The 20606-nt window shown below is 38.6% G+C and overlaps 1 protein-coding gene across 6 annotated transcripts in view; it reads right to left on the bottom strand.

Moving 5' to 3' along the window:
- Nucleotides 1-359: 359 nt before the first annotated feature.
- The window catches only part of ADAMTS20 (ADAM metallopeptidase with thrombospondin type 1 motif 20), a 100867-nt gene continuing 80620 nt past the window's right edge, over nt 360-20606 (bottom strand). For 3 of the 6 annotated variants that reach the window (XM_065048625.1, XM_065048624.1, XM_065048623.1), the window contains exons 29-39: nt 16642-16809; nt 15216-15389; nt 12065-12238; nt 11301-11501; nt 11051-11180; nt 10802-10896; nt 10611-10705; nt 10080-10213; nt 9304-9395; nt 6941-7045; nt 360-6269 (exon numbers count right to left, since the gene is read on the bottom strand). In XM_065048625.1, coding sequence (XP_064904697.1) covers nt 6180-6269; nt 6941-7045; nt 9304-9395; nt 10080-10213; nt 10611-10705; nt 10802-10896; nt 11051-11180; nt 11301-11501; nt 12065-12238; nt 15216-15389; nt 16642-16809 — 1458 coding nt within the window. In that variant the 3' untranslated portion in view covers nt 360-6179. Of the gene's footprint in view, nt 6270-6940; nt 7046-9303; nt 9396-10079; nt 10214-10610; nt 10706-10801; nt 10897-11050; nt 11181-11300; nt 11502-12064; nt 12239-15215; nt 15390-16641; nt 16810-20606 lie in introns of those variants that run through there. The other 3 variants (XR_010469549.1, XR_010469551.1, XR_010469550.1) reach the window with 3 other exon arrangements.

Here is a 20606-nt window from a genome sequence, read left to right as displayed (position 1 = left end):
ATACATGCTGCTGCTATGAATCACTCTAGCCTTTTGCACATAGAAAATTCATGAGCTCTCCTTGAATGTTCCTTGCTTCTGCAAATTGGACTGTAAAATAAGACCATACAGTGATTTCAAAAAGAGTCTTTCAGTATTCATAAATGCAGGGTTTTGCTTTCCAAAACAAAATAGTAATGGTGTGCAAGACAGAAATAGCTTGTTTTATTTCAGCTGCTTGAAGAGAGAGTAGTTCTCTACCATTTACAGCGTGGGCTCTCCCTGTTGCATGCTTTGTTTAATTATACAAATGAGATTTGAAAAACATATGTGGACAAGAAAATTGTGTTGCAGCAACAGAGATAAAACACACACACAGATTAAAGGAGGAAACATTTGTTTATTAAAAGGAAAAGGTTCTGGATGGCAGAACAGAGTCAGACATGAGACAGATGAATGTATGCACAGCTGTTCATGTTTAAAGACAGAATATAGACATAAATACAGTTAGATCTTTGCTCTGCTGCTACAGTATTTTTGTACAGTCGATTCAAAGGAGTATCTGTCATAACTGAACACAAAGAGAAATTTATCAGAAACAAAGCACAGATTGCTTCTCTAAAGCCAGGATAAACAAAGCCCAGAAAAGCCTCTCAAGCTACGGTATTGCAAAATAAACTTAATTGTGTAAAACAAAACCACCTTCTACGGATAAGAAGATTACATGTCAGATTCAACTCCAACCCAGACAGCTTGTTCTTCTCTTTGGATAAAATGGAGGTGATTTTCCCCTTCTATCGTCACAGTTACTGTGCTATCTGAAGAAAAGCAAGTATTGTGAAGAAGGAATGCACTTTAAAAGCAATACCTTATTTTTTTCTGTGATCTATTCAGCCTATTTCCAAAGCACACCAGAGAGAGGCTGAGGAAACCCCTCGCAAAGGTTTTTTTAATGCATAGATATACTGCGACCATCTTGAAAAATCATGAAGGCTCAGGCAAAGAAGGCCAAGTACTACAGGAGAGCAAAGCAGGCCTTACAAGAGAAACCATGAACTGGTCCATAGGGTACAAACACTTCTCCAGGGTTGCATCTCTCTGGCCTGGAGGACATGATGTCATATGTGGATATATGTCATATTGTGGACAGATGGTGGCAAAGCAGTGGATGTGGTCTATCTTGATTTCAGTAAAGCATTTGACACAATCTCCCACAGCATCCTTGCAGCTAAACTGAGGGAGTGTGGTTTAGACGATTGGGTAGTGAGGTGGACTGTGAACTGGCTGTAGGAAATAAGCCAGAGAGTTGTGGTCAATAGGGTGGAGTCCAGTTGGAGGCCTGTATCTAGTGGAGCCCCTCAAGGGTCGGTGCTGGAATGAGTACTATTCAATATCTTCATCAACGACTTGGATGAGGGAATAGAGTGCACTGTCAGCAAGTTTGCCAGTGACACCAAGCTGGGAGGAGTGGCTGACATGCCAGAAGGCTGTGCTGCTATCCAGCGAGACCTGGACAGGCTGGAGAGTTGGCAGGGAAAAATTTAACTGCTTGAGAGAGTTCAGTGCAGAGCAATGAAGATGATTAAGGGAGTGGAGCATCTTCCTTATAAGGAAAGGCTGAGGGAGCTGGGTCTCTTTAGTTTGGAGTTGAGAAGACTGAGGGGTGACCTAATTAGTGTTTATCAATATGTTAAGGGTGAATGTCAAAAGGATGGAGCCAGGCTCTTCTTGGTGACAACCAATGATAGGGCAAGGGGTAATGGGTAAAAATTGGAACATAGGAGGTTCCACTTAAATATGAGAAGAAACTTCTCAGTGACGGTGACAGAGCACTGGAACAGGCTGCCCAGAGGCGTTGTGGAGTCTCCTTCTCTGGAGACATTCAAACCCACCTGGACATGTTCCTGTGTGACCTCATCTAGGTGTTCCTGCTCCAGCAGGGGGATTGGACTAGATGATCCTTTGAGGTCCCTTCCAATCCCTGACATTCTGTAATTCTGTGATACAGGTTCTGCTATGCTGGCCTCCAGTCCTACTTTTACCTGCACTGAGTGAGATACCATGTAACTGTTCAACATATGAGTAAGTATAAAGGCAGTCAAGTGTAGTCTTTGGCAATTTCATAGTTCAAAGTAGAAATATGGAAGTCTACTGTATCATGAAAGTTAATTTTCGGAAAAGGTTCCGATGGGCTTCTTTGGAAGGCAGTTGGAAATTTATTCCATTTACAAATTAAGCCAACATGGATTACTATGAAATCTCAACTAGAATGTTCATATTTGATGCTCATTTTAATATTCCTTCCCTATTTAAATATTCAGTTACCATGCTTCAAAGCAATTTTTGTATATAGTTTTCCCTGTTATCTATATTTTAATTAAGATTAAAATATTACAGCACATTTCCATTGCACGTCTAATTTAAGTTCAGTTTTGATAGCCACAGAACATCAATTCTAACAAATCTGTTTCTTTATGGAAACAATAAAAATCTACCCCTCACACTCCTCACTAATCTTATTGAAAGCCCTGCAAGATACAGAAAGCACTTGCAAGATAGTAATATTTTATTCAGATACTGAAGATCTCAGGTATCTCATGTGTTACCACAATAAAACTGCAAAGACATAAACCCCCGGTAGATGTATGTAATTTTTATTTCAAATAGTGAACAAAAGTAAGGATTTATGCTAAACATATTCCAGGTCATAGGATTGGAAGAAAAACCCAAATGCTTTCCTTTCACCTTTTCAAGTATGTCTCAGGTATTATAGCCTTTCAGTTAGGTAAGAAATATACCTGACTATCCTTCAAAAACCTGCATAGACATATACATGTGCTGAAATCACAGTCACAACTCTCCCCATGAACGGGGCCTTGGCTGATGGAACAACACTTATATGTATGTCCTGGACCAAATATTCTGCTTCTCTCTGTGGGCAGAGATGCACAACAGACCCAGCAAGGGTGAATTCAGCTGGGATGGAAACCTGTTCATGGACCCAGAGCTAGGGTTTCCAGCTCCTCTGCTATCTCCCTGGTGTCACATTAGGGGAAAAACAGGTAAAAGACATCTAGACAATGTCTTCATCAAGGGATGCCACAGGTACTGACACATGGCAGCACACCATTTCATAGCACATTGAGTGACATTTGGTTAGATAAATGTAAGAAATAAGGCTTTTTACATCTAGTCAATCTTTAGCATTCAGTGTTCAGATAACTACTATGTGTGTGGGGGGCTGCATATATATAAGCAAGTAAGTGCTGTTGTGTCACCTAATACTTGATGCTATTGTTGATGGGATTGAAAATGTCCTAGAAAACATCTAACGGAAAGTATTGATACAATCATCTTTAACTATTACCATTCCTTAATTCTTTTCTTCTGTAAAGAATAGTGACGGGACAGTTGAGTGCTTCATTTCCTAAGCATCAACCAAAGCTGGAGAGCTATGTGACTGACCAGTCATGGGCAGTTCGGCACACACAGACCCACGAGCTGGAACTCACAGCACTCTCATGGAACAGCCCGCTACCCTGGTACATGTGTCAGCTGCTCGGTGCAACAGAAATCCATAACAATGACAATTAAAGGAGATGGAAACATCATACTGCAAGTACAACCCATGATTCTCACTTCATTGCATGATCTTTCTAATACGTCAGCATCATCACATTTCCATATTCATTAGAGCTTATTATCAGGCTCACGTTTGCCTTAAATTGCCCTCACGATGAAAAGTTAGTAAGTTGAAATAGGGTAATTGATTAAGCCATTTTTCTCAAAAAAATCAAAATCCTAACACAAGGAAATCACAAGATGCCAGAACAAACAAGTACTTTCTCACTACACCGGAGCTGAAACTCCAAAGGATAAAAGAAAGAAAAGATGTAAAAAACTACAATTCAATACAGTGCTGTTTCATGCAGAAGTTGACTTTGGGCCACAGGATTTACTCTAATTATAGAAAATATACATTTTTACTCAAAAATCACTACTATTACCCAACAAAAACATACTGTGTTGAATATTGGGTTAAGAATCACATTGGTAGCGGATTTACAGAGTGATTTTGTGGCAGCAGAGCTGAGAGCACTTCCTCGCCCTTAAGTGGAGTTTCAGGGCTGACAAAAAAATGGTTCTCCTGGGTATGGAGACAGACCGCAGTTCTCCTTCTGCCAAAGCGGGTGTCAAGGGACCACGGTCTAAATGAATTGATCAGTGTTTAGCACAGAGAGAAGGAAGATTATTTCAGATTTCTACGTTATTTCAGTGAACAATTTACAGGGCAACCTGCCAAGAAAGGTAGAGGTGAACATGGGAGAATGACTGGAAGGAGGATGCAGACATGGAGTTTGTACCTCCGAAGCAGGATTTGCTTCCATGGGTGATATCTGTATGGCTATAACCTCCTTGTGCAGCAGTTATTCCAGTATAAGTCTATGTATATTACTGTGAAGAGCTATTAACAATGTAGTTATACTGTGCATACTCTAATTTTTTTTTGGTAATGTTTTGTACTAAGCATTTGATTTAAAAAAAAAAAAGTACATACTCTGATACCATTCAAACAAGCATATTTATTATATAAATATTTTATAAATTACACGATTTTAATTATAAATGTAAACATTTCTAGGAAAATAATGCTTTGTATTCTTATTAATGTTTACAACTAATATAAGGCACATAGTGCAAAAATACATTTCTGATGCAGAGATCACAAAATGATTACCTACATGTGTTACCTAAAAAGTAGCTGCTTACACTTCTGTGGTACAGTATTGTTTTTAATTAATACATATTGCTAATTCATGGATAACTCTTTGTGGGTAATAATGTGATGTAGCTGCCATTTGATCTACCAATTTCAGTGGCATGCAAAACAGATATTTGGTTTACAGAACACACATTGTCACAAAAAGTATGTATAGCTATCTGGTATGTAACGTATGCTATTGTGCATGCAGAAAAATTCATTCTGAATACCTGAGAGTTGGCCCTGAAATGCATGCTCTTTATATGCATATATCTCTACAGAACAAAACAACAAATCAAAGAGCTAGATTGTTTTTTAAACCTTGTAACTCTTCCATACATTTACTTCTCTTGAATAAATAATTTTAACTAGAAGATGTATTTACAACCACTGAAAAATTCAATTGAATCAAAGATGGACACCAAACACGCTGTAGGGCTTGATGCTGCCTCTGCCCAGAGTTTTCCCTAAGGTTACTGAAAATTAGGCTGAATTGGAATATAAGCGGGACAAACACTACAACCTTTACTAATATGCCATTGGCCAATATAAGGAGTAAGGTGTATATGGAAAGTGTTTAAGTAAATACATATTCATACAATCACATACAAGATGCTACAGTAAACAAAATACACTGCTTTTACAGTGTACTTGGATGAGAATCAGGGATTTAAAAATCAGATTTCCAAGCAAATAGTTTCCTTATTTTCTTTTCCTGTAACCACGACAAAGCTAAGCCTAGATGTTTAATGTACTATAGAGACTACAGGGGTTAAACCACACTTCACAGGATTACTGCTAGTATTTGAGCACCACAAAGAATATAATGAAAGGGATGGGGAAAAATGTTTTTACTGACAGAGACACGCAGCTCTATAGAAACTATCTGAAGTGTGTTGGTTATACACTCTTCTTCTGCAAATTATTGTCAGATAATTCCTAAGAGGTTTCAGAAAATTAGAAGCATTTTCATATATTACCTGTCTTCTCTATATAGGAATGACTCCTTTTTATAGTTTACTACAGTTGATCAAAAACATCAGTAGAGTACCATTTTACTGAATTCTGAGTAAAGAATTGCACTAATCAGTTGCAGGTAAAGTGTTACAATCATGAGACAATTTAGGCTGTTACCCATAGTAGAAACCTCAGTGCAAGTTACTTGCTAATACATACTGTACATTGAATAAATGCCTCTCCATTAAAACCTGAAGGTTTATGATTGTGATTTAGGCACTTACAAGCCCACAAATAGATAATACATCCCTGAACAAACACTGAAGAAAACAGGAATTCTTAGTAGTGAGCAGTACAGTAATGAACATTACAGAGATGAAAGAATTAATATATATATATATATATATGTATTCACAGCACCTACAATTTGCACCTAAAAGGCAGATGTCCCTGCTTTGATGTTCTTACCACATCAGAGTTCTCACTGTATTTGAAGTTGGAGACCAACAATTGTGTTAGGAATACATTTTCCACAAAATCCTCCACATCTTCCATATATTTTAGTACCATCCTGGGAATGAGACAAAGAGAACAGTCAATCAAGAAAAGCGACTGAAATCACAGTTGTACAAAAATCTCCTTGAGGTTTGCACACAATAGACCCTTTGACAAATCATACTGACAAATATTAAATCAAGAGACAGCATCAAATTAGCAAAACAGGCATAAAGATAATTTATCAGTATCGCCCCGTACCTTCTTTCCTGTCTCACTGTACAATGTTGTCTTAAACTGTGCATGTTTGCAGTTCTTGTTTAACTGGTCTTTTGGTTTCCCATACAAATCAAGTTGGAGGTCAGCAATCTGTAAAGATCCTCTGTAGTAGGGCTTCTTTAATAAAATGGGTTTTTGGTGTTGGTTTTTTTTTTTTAAGCATTATTAAGTATTTTAGTAAACCTGATTAATATACGAATAGGCTCTTAAAACTAGTAAGAGGAGGACAGGCAGGCAGTGTTGATCTGGATTATATTCTATGTGATTAAACATGCTATGAGATATTTAAGAGTAAACTATCAGGCCTAGTTTTCACATTACATCTGGAAGAAGACTTAGAAGGGTCAGATACCTTGTACACTATTTTTGATTTCCAACTAGCTTTCAGTAAATAGTCATCACTTGCACGCCTGGAGGCGTAATATTCCAAGTCATAAGAGCAGGTAAAGGAAAAAAGCATCAACTTACGTGGGATTTGTGTATGTCAGCAGTTGCATAGTTGCCCTGAGTAATCCACCTAACTGTACTGGATAATCTCAGACCTGTACCAGCCAAATTAATGCTGAACTGTCCCTAACAACAAAAGAAAAAAAAAGGCAAAATGTAAAATACAGAGCTGATAAACAGAGTTTAAAACACTAAAACACTTTGTATGTCTGCACATTTCACTCTAGGGAATATCTAGACAGTAAGGACTCAAAGGTGTGTACCTAACCTGTACTTAACTGTACACCGCATTGCACCCTGATTTTTTGGACACTTAGGACACAGAAACATGAACAGGTTATTCTGCAGTAAGCAGCACCCGTGCATCAGCTGATCTACAGCATCTGCAGCATCTGTCTGAATACAGAACTAACAGACAATTCACATTATTTTAGCTTCCTTGCTACATACTAGATTTTAATTTATTAAAAGTAGAGACTAGTTTTAAAACAGACTGAGTCCGTAGGAGAATAAGAAATATATTAGAAGATACAACCTGCACTTGATAAAGAAACTGTGGTAGAGAAACATATTAAATTGCATTCACAGAGTAGTACAATATGTTGGAAAGAAGTACTAACTCTATAGGGAGCCTAATGGTCAGTTCGGGCAGCACTATAATCACAAAACTCCTCCACATCTCCATATAATTCACTGAAGGCCTGAATTTCTGTATTCAAATCTAGTTAAAATTGCCTAAATCCTGAAAACAAAGCTTTAGCAAATACTACATTTTTATTAGATGCTAGCTTCTGTATTTTATTGCTTAATATCATCATAGTCAAATATCATGTGATTCTGTGAGATTTATATTTTTCTATATATAGAAATATCTGTGTTGGTATATGCATGCATGTATGTATAAAAACACATCAGTCTTTATTCTTGTGATTCACTGAAATTCCTTTATAAAAACTCAGTCTTATATTGTCCAGTAGGGCAGATTTGTTTTGAGAGCACTTCTGTGTCAAGTTGCTGTGCTTATAGCACTGATACACTCAGAATGAGCTAACATAAGCTCATATGGATAGGGTAGGTTGTTCTTCAAGTACCCAAAAAGTGGAAGATTTCCATTTAATAAATAAAGCATCTGGAGGAAATTCACACAAACAGACTGGAATGCTTTCCACAATTAACCGGCCCAAAGTAACTTCATTCACAGTGATACCATTTTGCAAAAATAAATGAGAAGTGCTATGTACAATTATAATGACAGCTTAACAGCTGTCTGACGCCATGCAGCATCCTCAAGGTCAGGAACAGATTTCAAGGACTCAGAGTGCAGGAATGGAGGCCTTTTTACTGTATCTAAATTGTCTCAGCTGCCCTTGAATGTGTCCAACCACACAGCCTGTCGTAAGTTTAAGCTCCTTGGATGGATGGCCAACCTAGAGCAAGTCTGAGCTGGTCTGTCTTAACTTCATAATCAGTGAAATGAAATGTGTGCTTCCAGAGGATGGTTGACATCATCCTAAGGTGTCTCACAGAGTAATATTAGCTGAACTGTGTTCTAGGGAATACCACATCTGCCAGTGGACTCCAAAAGCAGCCTAGACGGACTATTTCAGACTAGGGCTCTATCTGCATCAGCAAGGAGGACATTGTGATATGAGCAGATCCGTGGAGTGAAAATGTTGGGCCAGAGAGCTCAATGTCCATATAGAGTACACAGATTGGGGTTTTGTTTTGGACTAACTCTCATCTAGTCCCATCAGCAGTTGGAGTGCATTAAGGCCCGTCTGGAACTCATTATTTTCATCCAGAAGGCATCCATTTCATGTCTTTCAAGACTGCTCCATGATGTGAACCATCACACAGTAAAGTGGGACAATTCAGAGATTCACTTAAAAAGCACCATCCAATCCAATCTAACACACTAATGTAGACACATCAATGATTGTATAAATTTTAAATTACGCTGCTAAATGGGATTGATTTCCTCTGGTAGTCTTCAAAGATATGAAGAATCAGGAGAGAAACGGACAAAAGATAAGAAAAAATCTGCAGGATTATAGAAAAGGAAAATCACTGGAGGAGAACAAAGATTGAGAAGGGAATAGGGGAAAAGAAAGGGTACATCACATCCAGGGGGACAGAGAACGATACATGAAATACATAGAAAGCTGATTACACATACATGGAGCCTAGAGGGAAAGTGTGGAATAAACAGATAAAAAAAAAAAAAGGCAGAATGGGAGAGAAAGGAGAAAGAAAAACTCTGTATTAATGTAGTCCACAGAGTAGACAGCGTAGGATATTGGTTTAGAAACTTCGAGTTCTAAAGCAGATTTTTTACTTTTTTCCTCTTACCTGCACATTTCAAGGTCATAAGGAATTGTAAATACCTGTGGACATCTGGCAGCACTGTAGCAATCTCCAGCTGTAGCAAAAGGAACTGGTCTCCCAAGTATTGTCTGAGCAAAAAGAAAATCTGTGGCTAGAAAAGAGAAAATTACTCAACACTGAAACTGCTACATGAGGAGGTCAGGTGAAAACTGACCTGCTAACTGACCTTTTTCTTGTTTGTTTTTTTTTTTGGTTGATTGTGGGCTTGTTTGTTTGTTTTTCCTCCAGACCATTTTAAATAGTCCATTTCAGTTAATGCAAAATCAGTCCAACCTACAAGCCCAGTTTCTTTATGAGAGAGGAAGGGTTTGGGAGACCATGGATGTGCACTTGGGTGCAGCTCCCAGTGAGCTGGTTGTGGGCCACCTTGTCATCTTCAGGCAGAGGCCTGAAAGTGCTGCAAGATTCCCTGTCCATTTAGTATGTCTGCAACTAACTACAGCGTAGGAAGGCTTTCCCAAGAAAAATATGCCAGGAGCTAAAAGAAAATGGAATAATGGGAACAAAACCTTAGAAACTGAAGCTAGTTCACACATAAAATATGAATCGGCAAGACAAATGCCACTTGACCACTTGGAATAAACTAACATGGGAAGTAGTGTTGGTTTCTCCATTTTTTTTTTTAATTTGAAATTCTCACTGAATTCCTAAAGGAATTGCCCCAAAATGGTACAATTGAGTCCACAAGTGGGGTCAGAAATCGTAATTTGGTAATCACAACCATGTGCAATTTCAATAGAATACTCACATAGGCTAAAACTGCTAAAATGCTTACTTTTGATTTGCATGGAGACTACATCAAATCTTATTTTGCTAAAAACCGTGAAGCCAGCTGCGAGGTAATCATTTTGACAGGCACAGTCTTGCCTTCTGCTTCCATTGAAAGGACATTCATATGGATTCTGCAGCCTGGAGAATAGTGAAGGTTTAGATTTCCTTTTGATATTTTCCATAACATTGTAGTGAAAATTAATTGCATTGCATCATGCCACATAAAAAATATTAAACAACAGTTAGTGAACAAGAAACTCAGCTGTTAATCTTGGCTCAGTGAAACACTATTTTCTACACCATTTCTACTAAGGTCAAGATTAAAAAAAATTATAATAATTTAGTGTAATTAACCCAATTTCATCCCTGAAGTATCCAGATTTCTGTCTGTGTGTTCTTATGTCTGGATCTTCAAAACAGAAAACCAAGGAGAAAAAGTTCTACTCATCTGTCCTCACAAATCTAAGTATTATTTTATTATTTTATTTTGGAAGAAATAAACACACTTCATAAAGCTACAAATCCACTTTTGTACCTGAATCCATACACTTCAGAAAAGTTGTCTGCTTCACCTTTTACCAAAGTCAGATATTCTTTGGGATTCTCTAAGTGCATGCCTGAACAATAAATCTGCAAGAGGAAATACAGCCCTTCAGCAAAATCTTTATTAGAAAAGTATTATTACATAAAAATATGTGCTCATAAAAGCTCAAATATTGAAAGTACCTTTATCATCCTTCCCTTAACGTTTAGTAGGTATTCACCATCATTTCTAATCCCCTTTTTAATCTGGATATCTCTGCAGGTGGTAAGAATTTCACCTTCAAAATGAATTATTAAATCATATTAATATTTCATGAATAGAGCTTAGCTTTAGGACTTACTTTTGCAAGATTGTACTCCAAATAGATATATAAATTTTGTATAAATAACCTGGAATATGAACTTCAGCTGAAAATTACAGCTGTTACTTACATTCTTCCTCACGGCAGATCTTTCTGGCGTCTGGTTTTAAACGTGGAAGGCACAAGTCACTGGATAAGCCGTTTTCAGTCATACATTCTACAGCTCTCTCCTTTACCCCGACTCCACAAGACACTGAGCACTAGACATGGATAGCCATCCAGAGTTAGTTCAGAAGGTAGCAAATCATTAACAAAGCTACATCAGCAAATTAGTCTTGGCAATCATTTGTGTTTGAGGCAGCTTGCACATCTGTACTCACCTTGGTCCACTTCCCCACTCTCCAGGTAGCTGCTTGTGAACATTCTTTGACATTGCATTTATAAATGTATGGGGATGGCTCTACTGGGCATTCTCGGTACGCTACAGTTTGAAGGCCATGGGCATGCAGATCTTGAATAGAATGGATTCCAACACAGTACGTGATCCTCTGCTGGTAACCAAACCCACAGCTGGTTGAGCACTGAAATAAAATCCCCAACGCGGGCGTTATTTCTAAGAAACAACCTTTGGGCAGCATTGCAATTACAGAAAAGTCAGCTGTGACCCTCACGTTGGTAAAGCCTGTAATTCCACATGTGCCACGTTAGCGTGCAGAAGTGAAGGTCTGCAGTAGTTGTGCATGCAAGGAGGGGGGATGTCCCACGCTGCCTTTTTCTCAGATGTGCAAGGGGAGCAAGCACTGATCTACCACTTCTCTGAAATCAATTAAAAGATTTTTGTTTACTTCAGTGAGATCAGCTCACAAGAGAGTTTCCTGGGAAGCAGCAAAGGAATCCTGTGGTGGGGGCAGCTGTCCTTTAGCTGCTGTTCATAAGTCTCAGGGGGCTAACAGAAGACTGATAACACAGTCACTAGAATAAAACATGGCTGATTTGAAGGTGTAATGTGCAGAAAGTTTAGGCACCCTTATTCAGATGAAAATACACATTTTTTGCTCCACAGGCATAATGCACGTTACGGCAATATAACACTCTTTAGTGCAAAGCTATATCAAAAAAAGCATGAACAGTATAATTAGTCTACCTGTGACAGTTCTCCTGTGAGCACCACATATTTAGAGGGAGCTATCCCGCAGTTTTTGGTTGATGTAGGCTTTGTGGCAGGATCACAGAAGCTTTCATCCACTTGGAGCTGGTTTTCACCTACACACTTCACTTTTCGATATATTTCCTTTCCTCTTCTATATGTTGTTGAGCACTAAGAGTGAGAAAAACAGCTATAGGCTTTGTACTTAAAACTAGCCCTTTACAGAACAAAGTTATTTGCCAACTGCCACACACACCAGTAAAACCCAGACAGCAAAAACTTCTATGACATCTGTTATTAGTGTTGGACTGAATTACTCACTGGATCAAAACCCTTTACTTTGTTTCCAAAGTTCAGGTACCTCCAATCAGCTGAGAATACAATTGTGTATAATGACATGACACTAACTGTGGGGTGAGATGGAGGAGACAATTAAAATGTCAGGCCAGGATGACAGGCTGAGTGAAAAAGCTCTTCTGTGTGAAAAGAGCCAAAAAAGGATTTCAGTGTAATAAGAAAGGAATAAGTCGGTCAAGAAGAAAAGAAGGGGGGAAGAGAAGGGGGGAAGAGAAGGGGGGAAGAGAAGGGGGGAAGAGAAGGGGGGAAGAGAAGGGGGGAAGAGAAGGGGGGAAGAGAAGGGGGGAAGAGAAGGGGGGAAGAGAAGGGGGGAAGAGAAGGGGGGAAGAGAAGGGGGGAAGAGAAGGGGGGAAGAGAAGGGGGGAAGAGAAGGGGGGAAGAGAAAGGGGGAAGAGAAAGGGGGAAGAGAAGGGGGGAAGAGAAAGGGGGAAGAGAAAGGGGGAAGAGAAAGGGGGAAGAGAAGGGGGGAAGAGAAAGGGGGAAGAGAAGGGGGGAAGAGAAGGGGGGAAGAGGAAACAAAACTGCCTGTTAATGAAGACAGTGGCAGCCTTTTGCAGCAGTATCTCTTGAGCCTGTGCCTTTGCTCTCTCTGTGTCCTCAGATCTCTCCCATGGCAAGTTGGTGGGATGAAGAATTGTTGCAGTTCTATCAGGACAGATAAGAACCTTGCTGCCACCAGAATACAGAAAAGTGGAGGTACAGGCTGAGTAATACATGTCAACAGCACATCCCCAGCTATGGGTGCCTCAACTTACATGCTTGAACTTGCTGTGATAAAGGAAGGCTCAAATACACAAACTCCAGTCTCTGCAGAGGCAATAATCAATAACACCACCTAATACAGTCAGACCCAAACCTAACTTAGTATTATTTTGGACCCAACATCAGTCAATTAGAAAACTCATCAAAGTCTGACACATAATAAAGCCTATTGTTCAAATTTTATTATTATTGACTCGAAGGGGCATTTTGAAGTACTAAAACAAGACACCATAGAGTAAAACAGCTCTGACTTAGGAAATCTACAACTTTAACAGGTTAGGTCTTGAAAACCTCGAAGAATGTATACTGCACAAATTCCCTGTGCAGCCCATTAAACTGCCTGGGTTTTCTTCATGAAGAAAATGCTTTTCGTAACGTCCAGTTTGAACCTCTCTGGCTTCACCTTGCTCCTGTTGCCTCTTGCCCTCCCACCGTGAGACACTGTGCAGAGCCGGGCTCCCTCCTCTTGGTAACTTGGTTGCTTTGGACTTGTAGAGGACATGGAGTGTGGAGACAGTTGGCTGGTTTAACTTGCAGAAACACCTGATCTTTTAACGGCATGGGGCAGCTCAGAATATCAGGCACATAGGGAATAGCTCAGTCATGAGGTAATGGGGACAGGCAGAAGAATCCTTTCCATTATGCTCTATACATTAGTCTTGTAGATATTCTTTTCTTTAGTATGAAAATTCCTGTTTGGTAGGAGAAAGGTGGCTGCTGCTCTCGGCCTCCCAGCTGCAAGCTGGAGAAATGCTGTATCGGGAAATGTTCCTGTGACGCTGTGACTGGTGAGGCAAGGAAATGACACAGGAGCACTAAGAGCTGAGACAGCTGGGCAAAATACTGCCAGTTGGGTGGAGGACGTACTGCACCGGGAGCAGAATACAGGTGGATAAACACTTGAACTTGTGGTGTAATACTAGATGTACAGGGCTATATATGAAGCTGGTAAGAGAAGGGAATTGAACACAGGAATTTCAAGGAAACAGCAATATCCACATGGAAGAAGTTATGAATCAGCCAGAAGATGTAGTGAAACACAATGCATTTGTGGTGGAGAGCTTGAACACCCAGCTGGAATATTGCAGATGTTTGATGGGAAAGGAAACTTCACCTTCATTGTCTGAAAGTGTATATGCTAAGTACATATGCTAAAAGCACATTCTGAAACACTTCTATTAATTCCTCATTTTAACAGTTTTACGTGAAAAGAGAAAACATGGAAGAAAGATATAGTGCCAGCTTTCCCTCAGTGTAGCTTAACAGAGGAATATATATGTCCAGACTGAAGGAGTATAACCCAGGTTTTACAGGGCACCAATAAATGATGTACATATTAGCAGTATTCACTTCTACAGCATCGTGTTCCTGAGACTTTTGAGCCTTCATATTCAAAGTTTCAGGGGGTTTGCCTTAGGAAACTTAATAGTGCATATTATTAAGATACCGCAACTGCATAAACTGGGTTTTTGTTTAATCTTATGGTAAAAGACAGACCCTTGTGTATACTATTTCAGGTATTATACATAATTTCTAGTTTTCCCTCTCTTTGTATATGTTTGTATACATGGATACAAAAGTTATTACATTTTTAGCATGTAGAAAATAATTATCACACCTTTAAAAAGGACAGTTCTCTCCTGAGGGCATCTTTATATTTTCTTAAATATGAAAATGCATATTTGGTAGGAAAATCATAGAATAATTGCAGTTGGAAGACACCCTTAGGATCATAGAGTCCAGCCATAACCTAACTCTAGCATTAAACCATGCTCCTAAGAACCTCCTCTAAACACCTTTTAAACACCTTCAGGGATAGTGAGTCCACAACTTCCCTGGGAGGCCTGTTCCAATGCTTTCTGTGAATATTTTTTTCCTAATATCTAATCTGAACCTTATCTGACGCAACTTGAGGCTAATGCCTAATGCTGATCTTTATTTTGCCTATGTTTCCTGGTAAAAAAAATGGAAGAAGATCTCATGACATGACTCAGTCAGTTACTTCATACAAGTTGGAAGCTTTACTTACGTCTTCCCACTCATCTGCCAGCCACCGGTACTGCATGCAGGCAGGCAGCCAGCAGTGCCTCTTGCCAGCAGGCTGGGCACCATGGGGACACATCGCTTCACTCACTTGGCCCAGGCCCTTCAGCTGACAGTAGACGTCCCTTTGCTGAATCCCCACTCCACAGGTTACAGAACACTAAAAAGAGATCAAAACCAGCCATTGCCAGTGTGAAATGAGACTGTCCCCTGAAGGTGGTACAGTTGCCATTATTACATGCTCTTAGTATGTAGTATATTATTTAAAATATACCTCACAGCTCCTACCATACTAATATTTCATTGTATCAGAAAAGAAATATTATGACAAAAACATAAAACTGCAATTAAAATCAAAATTTTTAAGAAATACAGAAAATAAATGCATCTGAGGTACGCAGACCAATCTTTCTGCTTATCTTAATTCACAGTAGAAACAATCGCTATAGGAATATGCAAAGCAAAAGTCTACATTTTTGCAAGGTTAAACAGTTTACTTTCTGAGTTTCAATAATTCATTTATTCAATACTGACAGCCTTGACTTGTTTTAAAATGGAAATATTAAAATTAAAGGAAAAAAAATCAGTATTTCAGGTTAGAGAAATCTTGAATACGGGGCAGTATGTTGAGGACACTTCTTTCTTTTGCAGGTTCTACTAAGGATTTTGAATTCTGAGCAGCTTAAAAAGTTTCAAATCCTTCCTGCCATGTGTCTCCTTTCCTCCTTCTCGGTCGAATGTATTTCACTACAACACCAGGGCTTGTTGTGACAGACAGCCCCCTTTCACCCCAGTCAGCAACCTGATTACAGGTCCCAAAGTCTACCAAAAGACTCAAGCCCAACCATAGAGCAGATATTACTCTAACAAGTGTGGCCAAATTATGGAGAGTGGTAACATGTCTTTGTCAATGTGGGGAATTATATTTTGAAAGAGTGAGTGAAATGCAAAATATTGCCACGTGTTCAGTTGTGCGTAATTTCACAAAAAGATGAGAGATCTTTCATAAGATCAAACCAGGGAAAAGGCCCACAACTCCTTTTCATTGTTCTTCCCCAACAAACCTGGCTTTGCTTCAATATTCAGAGTATGACAGCAATTACAGTGGTACTACTGAATTCATTGCTGAGGGTAAGTAAACTACAAAAACTTACAGCTATCTTGAATTTACCAGGTACCCACCCAAAACAAGTTTCAGATTACCAAGTAGTTTCAGTTTTCACAGATATTTGCTCTTAATTACTTTTAAAAGAAAGAAAAACATCATGAAGTACTTACTATTTTGTAGATTTACTTGTGATGTGCATACAAAAAAATCTTCCTGAGAATTGCTGCCATTGAAGCAGTGTGTCACCAATACGATCTTGTCTTGTACTCTCACAGAGAACATAATTATAGCAGATTTTACATACCTCTTTCCATCTGCTGGCCTTCCAAGCAGGACATCTTCCAGCTCTACATATTTTGTATGTCCGTGGTTTTTTCAAATGTCTGCAGTTTCCTTCCTCTATTTTAGCTTGGAAGCTATTAAAACAATGTACATCACGAAACTTCAAACCTTTTCCACAGGAAACAGAACACTGAAAAGAGAAATGTATTTCATTACTTTATTAAAAATCTCAAACTATAAGAAAACCAAAAGAAGCTGTGGCCTCTGTGACTATAGGAATAAATATCTGTGTTACGACATGACATTTACACATCTAAAATTTCTTCATAAGCTCTTTCATACTGAGCATTACCAATCAGATGTCACACATCTTGTGTCTTGTCCATTCATTCATGTTGTCATTGACAACTACCCAAGCTCAGCCACCTACATCATGCAGGAGACAGCTTGATATACTGATCTCATAAGAAGATGCTCTATCAGCCTTCTGTTTCCAGTACATTCATTGCTATTTTTGTGTAAGCATTATGCTTATCATCAGCATTAAAGGAAGAAAAACGGAAATTGTGGGTATGCACGTTTCCAGCTATTGGGCTATGAAGGCATGTTTGTCCTGGCACCTCCCTTCTGTCAGCTTTGTATATCTTGCTGTATGTGACACAGGGGCAAGAGAAGAGGTATAGATGCTATAGGTCATGGTGCAGTCCCTGGCGGCATGGCCTTGCCCTGCCACTCCGGCATTTGTTACTTATACACACGACTGGCTCCAGGACCTCCCTCCCTCTGGTGTAAAACCAATGGAGCTGCAGATACACTTTGAGAAACCCACCCTGGCAGGAGCGCTGGCCATGACTGTAGCGCACCTGACAGATCAGTCTCTTCTGGAGAAAGGGCCGTTCCTCCACTATATTTCCACCCTGCCACAAGACTTTAGTGAGGTTTGAATTTAATTCTTCAAACCAGGGCTGTCCTATTCCCCCGCAGAGCAGAGCTGCAGGTCCCAGGGAACTTTTGGTCAGACAAGGAACATCTGAAGGACTTCCACATTGGGTGGCTGCTCAGCTGACTTCTCTTGGATCGTGAGCATTCTGAATGTCAGCACTAAAGTGTCATTATTATTTTTATGCTTTCATTAATCTTTTTTATGCCATCCTATGAAGAAATTTTGATCAATTGAATTAATTCCTTTTCTGTCTGGAAAGTGAACATGCTTAATTTGTTCTAGGATTTCCTCTGTACTTTATTTTACACTTAGACAAGGATTTCTTACACAATCAATTATGGAATTAATACTCAAAGAAAAATATAATTTCTAAGTGGGTGTGAAAAGGAGCTAAAAATACTTCCCAGAACAGAAATTACCTGAAACTAAATTCTTTCATTCTTTTTACCTATGACTAATGTAGGTCAGAAAACTTAAAACTTTGCAAATCATATAATTATAAAGGGCTTTCAGAGAAATCAGCTCCGAATTCAGAGGGTTTAATTATCAAAGCAGGCAAGATAACATATATGCGTGAAAACTAAACTACTGATGTGATCTTGGCAATTGATTTTACTCTCCCCTGAAGCTTTTTTCCCCCCAGAAATTTCAATCATAAAATGTAGACCTAAAAGACCCTTAAATTCTGAAGATTCTTCCTTTTCATTCTTCAATCGTATGTAAGTGAAGTGCAGCACAGAGTTACTTAACCTCCTCCTACGATGTTTTAGGAAAATAGGGCATGTCCCTCCTTCCTCAATGGCTCCCAAGAAGCCTCCACGTCAGGAGGTGAGGCTGCCACAGCACAGAATTATCTAGCTCTTTAATTTCTCATTGCCCTCAACATTAATATTAAGGCAACACTTTCTAGTATATATACATATTTGTCTATACAGCCTGTGCAGGTATCTTTTATCCAACAAAAACGAAATTTATTGTACAGGGCTAATGGCTACTATTAGCCATAGAATATGCAAAGAAGTCTTGTAGCTGTATCTCAGTCTTCCTCACACCTTCAATAATATCTCTACCCACTAGTTATGACATTACATATTTCCTTCTACATGGGTTAGAATTGGATCTGTTTTGGTGGTTTGGGGTTTTTTTCTTTCTGTTTTGGGTTTTTTTGCTTGTTTTTTTAATTCATGAGTCCAAACTCAACTGTTACATCTCTTGTATATTTAAATACTATAATTTAATATTTATAATTTGTGCTATTCTTTCTTCTGAAGAAAAAAGAAATCAAATATTTGTGTGTTAAATTAGCCTATTATAAGATATTTTTAGTAGTTACAGAACAACATCTGTATAAAGAGATTATTTTCAGTCCTCTTTCATAAGGATGTTCTACTGAATTTTCTAACTACAGTACAATTATACAAGATAATCCACATTTGTTTTCTGTCATATTAGATGGGAAGCTGAGTTCAGAAAGGAAAATACCAGTCTGGATATTAAGGATAACAGAGGCTTTACAAACAGTTACTTCAAATGGTGCTTAAAATTTCTTTCACTCCAATACTGTTTAGATCAGATGACTCGAGATACCTGGAACCCATTCTTGTCTTAATGTTACATGCAGAAACACAAATGAAAGATAAGCAAAATCTGTAGGTAGATACTATTTTCAATTATTTTGAAAACATTTTTGTATTTGCAAACAATTAATTTAAGTATAAGAAATATAATTGAACATTCAAGTAATGTAACTTTTGATAAGTAATCTGTTTTGTTTTGTTTTTCTTGCTGAGACAATAAGTTACAGAATGTTGCCAACTCATATCAAGAAAATATCCACATTTAAATAACTTTTTTCCAGGGAGTTTTTTTACTCTGTGTTAATCTAATGTTATCTTAAACAGCTTTAAAAAACATGTTCAACAGCTCGTGATTATGTTGGAAAATCTTAAATGCATTAAATCCTTACAAAGTTTAAGTTTTACGAAAATAGAGAGATAGCATTTCTGTATATAGATTTGCTATCTTACTCTTTCACATAATCATCAAGTTACAGATCTCATCCTGTGTTTCCATCTGTCCAAAGCTCTGTTGAATAGATCTTACACTGAAAAATAAACTTAATTGTGCAAGAGGTAATTTGCTAGTGTCCTAATACTGCAGGTTTCAACCTATGAGCTTTCAAAGTTGTTGGGTTTTGTGTGTGTTTTTTGTTTTGTTTTTGTTTAACTTAAGGCATGAAAAAACACTGAAGTTTAGTTCATTAGGTCAATGTGTGCTTGTTGTTTCACTGAAGGAAAGATCCTGGTATTTTTAAAAACTAACCCCCCTTGACATTAAGCTGCTGTAAACTTCTGCTTAAATATGATTGCTCAAATTCAAAACCAAGTAAATTGCCAGACTAAGAAGTGCCTCCAAGCAGCTTTGCTTGAATGAGGTGCTTGGGGTACTGGATGCCCCCGAATCCCATGGAGCAGCTCGTGCCCACTTCAGTGCAGTTCCATGGGCTAGATTCCCCTTCTGCTGCAGTGACCACCTCCCATCAACATCAGCATGAGTAAGAGAAACCTAAATACCTCTAAGGATCAGACCCTTTGCAATTTCAATGGGATCTTGATATAATTAGGGCAACTAATTCCAGGATTGTTATTCTTGAAGTCTCACATGTACATCAGCTACAGAAGCACCTAGGCTGCGCTGAGCCACAGTCGCACTTCAAAAAGTTCCATTGGTGCTGAACAGTCCAATTCTACAAACACGCACAATCCTTTCAACAGACTGACCAGCTCAGCACTTTGTATCCCATAAGGACGATCAGCATCCTGAAAACAGGTTTTCCTCTGTTTCCACTGACAAGTTTAAAAAAAAGAAAGCAATTTCTCTAAGAGTGCACTGAGTGCACAGGAGGTGAATGAGGCACGTTACAAAGTACAATGATAGATATTTAGTACAAGCAAAGAGAAATGCTCTTTTTATTCTTTAACATATGAAAAAGCTAATGCACTCACCCTGGATGTAGATGATCCAGGATCAGAAATGGAAAGTTC

The sequence above is a fragment of the Columba livia genome, chromosome 1 (assembly GCF_036013475.1).
Source record: "Columba livia isolate bColLiv1 breed racing homer chromosome 1, bColLiv1.pat.W.v2, whole genome shotgun sequence".
In the NCBI taxonomy this organism is placed as follows: Eukaryota; Metazoa; Chordata; class Aves; order Columbiformes; family Columbidae; genus Columba; species Columba livia.
The sequence above is the reverse complement of the archived record's forward strand: the minus strand, read 5'-3'. Positions and strand labels throughout refer to the sequence as shown.